At 37.0% G+C, this 8,506-nt stretch overlaps 1 protein-coding gene across 3 annotated transcripts in view; it reads left to right on the forward strand.

The window, feature by feature from the left end:
• The window catches only part of LOC106468221, a 27,434-nt gene extending 20,586 nt beyond the window's left edge, over window positions 1-6,848 (forward strand). For all 3 annotated transcript variants that reach the window (XM_013928634.2, XM_013928635.2, XM_022396553.1), the window contains exon 3: window positions 6,032-6,848. In XM_013928634.2, the coding sequence (XP_013784088.1) occupies window positions 6,032-6,705 (674 nt within the window). In that variant the 3' untranslated portion in view covers window positions 6,706-6,848. The remainder of the gene's footprint in view (window positions 1-6,031) is intronic.
• Window positions 6,849-8,506: the final 1,658 nt, after the last annotated feature.

An 8,506-nucleotide genomic window follows, 5' to 3' on the forward strand; every position in this document is an offset into this window, starting at 1 on the left:
TGTTTGGTGGGATGCGGATTTGAACCCGCGACCCTCAGATTGTGAGTCGAGCGCCTTATCCACCTGGCCATGCCGGGCAGGTTCAAGTAGCACAATAGTCAGTGAAAGTAAGTAAGGAACTCGTTTTCATAAGTTAAAGTAATATTAAATGATATTTACATTATATTACAATTACATCACGCTTTGACAGCATAACATTTGATAGATGTAAGTACATGTTTTCTCAGTTTTATAACAGAGCGTCAGAAATAAGTTCGTGACTGTCAATTAAATTCTTAATTTATATTAGTTTTTTTTTTCGGAACTTCAACGTTACGAAATTGTTAATAGTTTCTTCAAAATTAATTAATTTCAATGTGTTATTTTCGAAGGGCGTTGATGAAACCACACGTATTCATTCTGTTGCCCAGTAGAGTACGAAGTTGAATTTAATCAATCTCAGTTTGGAAAATGAACGCCTCCTCCCCCTTGTACAACAGAAATAAGCTACATTGCAAAAATTTGGAATGAAATCAACGCATTTAGAAAAACTTCAATTTTCCATGCAATTCCGGGTCAAGTCGTCTAATTTTTCTAGAGTTTATCAGTTAGTGATCCACAGATGTGGCATTAGCACATTATGCGGCACATAGGTTAAACGGCGAGATCAGAGATAAAAAATCCGGAGGGAAACCAATCAGAAGCACCCACCGCCTATACGGATACTCTTAACGGAATAACGTCATTTGTATAATGCGGCCACAACTGAAACTACACAACGTGTTCAGCGGCATATTATGAGTTTGAACCTTGGACTTTCTTATTTGTAGCCCGACGAGTTAACCACTAGATCACATCCACCTTTTGTTATGTGTGTGTCTTATAATATTCTAATGTCATATACGGTTATAAAATGTTCCACTGTCACGAGTCAGCGTGTGGTTACACTATTTTGTGTCCCATGGTCAATACCCTACTACCTATTACCTACTGGTGTATGGTTACTTATCTATTTCTGGTGTGGGTTATGTTGGGGTCCATAGTTAAGCACAAAGCTACACAATGAGCTATCTGTGCTCTGCCCACCACGGGCATCGAAACCCGGTTTCTAGCGTTGTAAATCCGCAGACATACCGCTGTGCCACTGGGGGGCTGTTATTGTAATAAACGTACATTGTTATGGTCTCAATTTCTTCTGATTCAACGATATTGGTCTTTCCGGGAGTGGGCGAGCAGCTGTTTGGTCTCACGGCTGGTGGAAACTGTGATCTGGTGCGGCAGATTGGGAATAAAGATTGAAAGGGTAGGAAAAGAAAATAGCCAAGGATTCGGCTGAAGTGGGACAACTTGTCTCTGACTTGAACACGTTCCGAAGAACGACGTTTATGATAACCATTACTCTGCCACTAATAGTGAAGGACACAATACAACAAATCATGTAGATGGAGCTATATTATCAAAATGGCTGTAATGCTGAAGAAACACCTAGGCCTCAGGATCAAAACACCATTTGGGCCTTCAATCTGTTGCTAATCAGCAACTTTATTAGAATGCTCCCAGAAACAAGAAATGTGGTTATCCGTGAGTTTTCCCACAGTAATACCATGGCATAGCACTAACAAGATGAATGTGTCCAAGATATCACATTTTTTCTTCAGAATGATGTTCCACTACATATCCACCTTCGTGTGAAGATAATGCTCATACAGAATTCTGACAAGAACTACAGGTTCACAAACACCGCACCCATCAAGTGTGACATCAAAGTTTCCTAGAACTGATGACTACCGGTCATGGAGTTTTATGGATACCTAAACTCAAACACTCTTCAAACTCCATTGTTACGGAGGTTCGGGCGATTTTTCTGAGGAGATGCTACGAGATGTAATATCTATTATCAGGCTGGCCACAGCAATGGAAAATAATGTGGCAACATTGAACAGCTCCTGTAGTGGCGTTGCTTATACACGTTTCCACAAGATGGTTGAATGCACTTCTCATAACATCTTATGTATCTACTTGAAATATTTTTGTCTTTTCGTTGCACGGTTCTTTCCACGAAATGTTCCAAGTATTTACTTTCTAACCACTCTGATTAGTGTCTGTAGTCAGTTCAATATTTCAGTGTGCAATATGCTACGTAAGATGAAACAGTAACAAATATTTTCTTCTGTCACATCCCCGGTGGTACAGCGTTAAGTTACAACGCAAAAATCAGGAGTTTGATTCTCCGCAGTGGATACATCAAATAGTCCACCGTGGCTTTGCTCTAAAAACAAACAAACAAGCAAACTTTTGGCACGTGCCTGTGTGGTAAGTCATCAATTTTTTGCTTCGTTTTTTGTAAGTGGTAACTATCTTACCGTCACATGTATCTATTGCACATCTATGATCAGTATTCTACTGCCGCACACTTGGTAAATATATATTCTGTTGTTAGTATTGTGTGTGTTGGTTGTTGTCACATGTATCTATTGCACATCTATGATCAGTATTCTACTGCCGCACACTTGGTAAATATATATTCTGTTGTTAGTATTGTGTGTGTTAGTTGTTATACGTATAGAGATATTTTGCTATTATATAAAAGCACATTATTTTTTTAATACCCGTAAAGTAAGTGTTCGATCAAAGGTGCTAATTGCATTACTGTTAAAGGTGTGCGATACACGATCTTTATCTTACAGTAAATACTCTACTGTGAGATGTTTGTGATTATTGTAATGTGTACCTGGTAGGCGCAGTAGTGTCACATCATCATTTGCTTGTAAATATTTTACGAGCCTATAAATGTGGCTAGTGTTCTACTGGTATACATTTGCGGTAAGCGTTGTTATTGTAAGTGTTTGGTTTTGACACGCGACTGTAGTAAGCATTGTTGTGTAAGCGTTTTTTTTATTATTATTTATTTATGGTATTTTGCTTCGACGTATACGAGGTAAGAATTCTACGACTGTATGCATTTATGTCGTGAATTACTTACGTATATGTACTTTAGGTATTTTTGGTGTTCTGCTTTACGTGTAAATGGCAAGTGTTCTGTTTTACTTGTATATGGTAAGTGTTCTGTTTTAAGTGTATATGGCAAGTGTTCTGTTTTACGTGTATATGGTAAGTGTTCTGTTTTAAGTGTATATGGCAAGTGTTCTGTTTTACTTGTATATGGTAAGTGTTCTGTTTTAAGTGTATATGGCAAGTGTTCTGTTTTACGTGTATATGGTAAGTGTTCTGTTTTACGTGTATATGGCAAGTGTTCTGTTTCAAGTGTATATGGCAAGTGTTCTGTTTTACGTGTATATGGTAAGTGCCCTACTTTCACTTGCATGTGATTAGTGTTCTTCTTTACATTTGTGTAGTAAGTATTCTACTTTCATCTATATGTGGTACGCTATGCTTTTATATCCAGGGGCGTTCTCAAAGGGGCAAGCAGGGACCCTGCTCCCCAACAATTATGCACACGGACTCGGTCATTTTTGTGAGTGTAATGCTCTTTATTTCTAAGCATATGGTGTATGTGTGTCTTGATATGATTATACTACATATTTGTATGTGTGTGTTGTGTCACTATTTGTTAATGCAACTGGCTCTCACTTCAGCCTACTGAAGAACAATGCCCACTCTCACCATGCTAAACTGGTCATCACATTCTTTAACGCAAAAGGTATCGAGTTGGATGGAGTGAACTGCATACTCTCCAGATTGCAGTCCCATCGAGTGTGCATAGGGAAGTTTTGGAAGATGCAACGCTTCAAGTGACGTTACACACTGCAGTTGTCCTAAAGATAGCTGTTTCAAAAGATTAGTTGAGAATACTTTGTTACTCGTGGTGACCGTACTCCATATTGATGTGAAACGTCATGAATTGTAAAGATATAAAGCCGCCTCTACCTAAATGTTTACAACAACAACAAAAAAAAAGGGAATTTCTCTGCTACTAGGAAAAATGCAACTGTTTCTCAGTTCTTCTTGTGTGATCAAATGAGGCAGATTATGTTGAGGTGCCACAGAAATAGAATTACTAAATGAAGAGGATGAAGATGGTTCATTGTCTTTTTCGCAGGATAACTCTTCTGTTCCTAGTTCGCTGGTAGATGTGGCACTGGAAAAACCATTCCCATGAGGTACTGGTTTCATTGCAGATGCAACATCTGGATATATAATGTATTGTTTAATTTGTCCCAATCACCAGAAACATTAATTCTGCAACAATAATAGTCAGTTAGATTACCTTTGGACTCACGCCATATCATGAGAACTGCAAATGGCATACTTGTTCTCTTCTTATTCATCCACTGTGTCAAGCCAGATGTACAACATACATGTGAAGCCCAATGTTGTTTTGGTCTCCAATTTTACACCCAAAATAATGGCAGTAAGCTACCTTTACCTTGTGTGGTTTTTTTACTACGTGAAACTGTAATATATTTCCCACAAATGTAGCAGAAACTATTGTAGCGATTTTTGTATTTTCGGACTTCACTTGAACTGGAGACAGCCAGCATTTCAAATAATCTTCTCAAAAAATATAATAATTTATGTTTACAGAAGTAGAGTTTAAAAGAATTTAGAAATCAATGTTTTGCAGAACTTGATTATATCGCGGGTATGATGCAAGGAAAAAGATCGATATTGTTTTGACTGTGCGCTGAACGAAGTGAAGTGACCAACTGAGTGAGTGAGGGGCAATTGAGAGAAAGGCGTCTGACTCCGACCCTTTTATGTCCAGTCGAGAAACTTCTCGAATGCTCTAGCAAAGGGGCCTGGCATGTCCAGGTGGTTAGGGTGCTCGACTCGCAATCTGAGGGTCGCGGGTTCGAATCCCCGTCACACCAAACATGTTCGCCCTTTCAGCCGTGGGGGCGTTATAATGTGACCGTCAATCCCACTATTCGTTGGTAAAAGATTAGCCCAAGAGTTGGCGGTGGGTGGTGATGACTAGCTGCCTTCCCTCTAATCTTACACTGCTAAATTAGGGACGGCTAGCGCAGATAGCCCTCGTGTAGCTTTGCGCGAAGTTCAAAACAATCAATCAATCAATCAACTCTAGCAAACTGAGCACGTGAGGGTTTCGTGATTCCCGGGCGGAGCAGGTGAGCGTGTGAATGAAGCAAAAGTGGTGTAATCCGCTACATTTATATCGATGACAAATAGCATACAGGAAAAATATATTTGAAATCTTACACCAGTTCGGTGTTTGAAGTTATGAAAAATGTATGCCTTTTACTCATTAAACTGTGAAAGTAAACTTAATTTCACAGCATAAATCTACTGTGCTGAGTTGATTGCATGGTATTTTATATAGTGATGATAAAATATTGAGATATCACAATAACTCAAAATCTAGATGCGAAGGACATATTCTGACTACATTATTGAAATCAGCACTATCAAATTACCCCGAATCACTTGAGTTTTCTCCACCAGTGTTGTTTGAATTTCATATCTCACGATAGATCAGATGTATACTTTATATAAAAAATAACCGACAAGGAAAATTGACCTTTCCATAACAATGATTTTGCTTTCTTAGAGCAATTGTAAATTTACATTATTTCCAATTGTTTCGTGTATATAGCAAAGTATAATGTGTTAGAGCAACTTTGATGCAGTGAAAATCTAACTCGTCTGTATATTTTACAAAAGTATGTATTTGTTTCAAAAATTGACGTTTTTCCATAATTATTTTCGTTTTATAAAAATTATTTGTTCCTTGCATAACAAAATTCCAACATGTAATAAAAAGATTTTACATTAAACAAATAAAAAAAATAGTATTGATGTACATTACAAATTAAGTTTAAATCAAGGTATATACATTTGACGGCTTTTCAAACCGGTTTTCATCCATTACAAAGATTTTGTGGTGAACGAATCAATTTACTAGAAGTGTTAAATAAACTTCACTAAGTTTCATATTGAATGTAGTACCAATCAGCTCAAATAGTTTTTTTTTTATAAAGAAGCTCATAATCAAATGTTTGTTCACTTTTTTTACGAATCATATTTTCATTAATTTAGTGTGTTTTTTTCTCTCTTTTTTTTTCACGAACAGTGGTAGGATTGGGCGAGCAAGGCTTAAAAAACTACTTAAGGCTGGTCATGGATAACTTTCGAAATGTGATGAAGGTCGGTAGCACCAAACCTAGAATCCCAATTCTGGATCCGCTGCTGATTCGTGATCAACTCGTTAAGAAAAGAGAGGAACGCTTTAATATTACCGCCCAGTTCAGTAACATTGTCATCTTCGGTTTATCCAGTTATGAGTTGGACGCGTTTGAAGTTAACCTTGATGATTTAAAATTGACCATTGGTCTATCCATCCCCCTTCTTGATGCTAAGGGTAAATACAATCTAGAAGGAATTGTTATTAAAATTTTCCCACTTACTGGAAATGGTGACGTACGTGTTATGGCACACAACGTGAAAATTTCAGGGAAAGCTGAATTTAAGGTGACACCTGAAGGTTATCTGAAAGTATCGAAACTGGACTTGGGCCTGGATTTTTCCTATGTTTCAATTAATTTCCAGAATCTTCTAGGAAGTAAGAGTGTGAGTGACTTTGTTAACAGGCTTCTTAGTCTATTGGGACGCCCTATTTTTCAGTCTTTCAAAAACGATCTTTTGGATGATCTTGAGAACAGCTTGCGGAAAGATATGGATAAGGGACTGATGAAATATAAACTATATGAGATCCTACAGGGTAGTATAGACCCTAGGGATGGGTAAAATACACGATTTGTGAACTGGGGACATAAGAACCGTTCTTAAATCCGACCATACATATATAGATATCGAGAAAGCTTAAATGTAATGTTTACTGGTTAATGTAAAAATAAACTTGAAATAAGCAATAAAAATTTTAACCTATAGGTTTCATTGAAATTTTTATTGAGTGTTGTAACAAGCAAATTCATATAATATCCTACTGGTAGTCAACGATATAAAAACAAGTTGATATATAATTTCTCGGTTAAATATATAAATGAAAGAACCTTATTAATAATCTTTTCAATGTAATGATTCACATGAACTACACAAAAGATAAAGACATACACTTAAATCCGTACCGTTGTTGTTTTGTTTTTTATATAGCGTTAAGAAATTTAATGAAAGTAGGCCATGGAAAGATATATATCTTTATTTTCTGTTACCTGAACTAACCTGTTTGACAAGGCCCGACTGTAGAACTTTTAATGACGTATATAAGAAATTAAATAATTATTTGGGACACCAAGTTTTTCAATAACGAAGGAAATCATATTTTTTACAGTTAGAACCGAAAGCATTTTTACGACATTAGACCGAAGATCAGTATTTACAATATTAGAATTCGAAACGAAACTATGGTAAGCATTGGTAGGTGTTTACCAATATCATAAACATTAAAATTATTAAATAAACAGACAAAATGGTAGTGTTTAGGAAAGTAATATTAAGAAACACGTTCATGTTCTTGTTTCATAATTAAAATGGTATAGCGGGTAATTTAAGAAACATTGATGATAATTTATGCTCATTGGTTAATAATCATAGATAATCGGTTGTCGCAGTGGTGAAAATGAACACCCTGCCCAGGGTGTGTAAAAGCCTAAAAACTAAGAATTTTTTATTTTACAGAGGCCTTAAAAGATGGTGAATTTCAATAAAAACCTGTTAAGTCATTGATAAGTTGTTTATATTGTTACGTCTCCGTTCGTTAGTTAATTTTCCGTAAATTCGTTCCGACGAAACTTTAGCGACACAAGTCCTTTCTTAAATAAGACTGGTTTGTTCTTTCTGAATATAACTTTGCGATACACTTAATTCCAACAGTCGCGCTATAACAAACGCTATAATTCTCAACGTACGTCTCACGTGCTCGACTCAACAATACTTAGTTCAATTACACGCTGTTCCGTCACGTTGTGACCGTCTTATATGTACAAGACTAACACATATCTAGTAAACGCTAGGGCATTCACGAAGGAACAGGATATTTCTAGAAGTCAATGACGTGTTACTAGCGTCACGTGACCCCGATGTCGTACCACTGCCCCCTCCTTAGTATTGTTCGTCCCAAACAATAGCCACTTACATTAAACCAATAAACAATTAACAATAACTTAATTAAATGTAGAGAATTACAAACACAAAATTACAATTCAACAAAGTCTCTTAATTTTACGGGACGTATCTTCTTCCGTACTGGTCTCTGTCTCGTTGGCTTCTACTTCACGTGGGGTTCATCTGCTTCATCAGGAAATGTCCTATTGTCGGTAACAGTCACATCAGTGGTAGTAACTTCATCAAGAGCTTCACCGTTTCCCTTCTCAAAACTGAGTAGAGTTTCTTCTTCGACAGTGGCTTTTTCAGGTGACACTTCTTCAGCAGCGTCATTTGTTCTTTTGTTCACTTCATCCCAACTGAAATGTCCTGGACTGTCATAATGCCAAAGCCTGTTGGCATGCGCCTCTTTTGGCTTACCTCGCCCACCACATTTTATCTGAGAGACAATCCCCTATATCATATGGGCCTTCCCATGGAGAAG

This window comes from Limulus polyphemus, unplaced genomic scaffold (assembly GCF_000517525.1).
Source record: "Limulus polyphemus unplaced genomic scaffold, Limulus_polyphemus-2.1.2 Scaffold2920, whole genome shotgun sequence".
Classification (NCBI taxonomy): domain Eukaryota; kingdom Metazoa; phylum Arthropoda; class Merostomata; order Xiphosura; family Limulidae; genus Limulus; species Limulus polyphemus.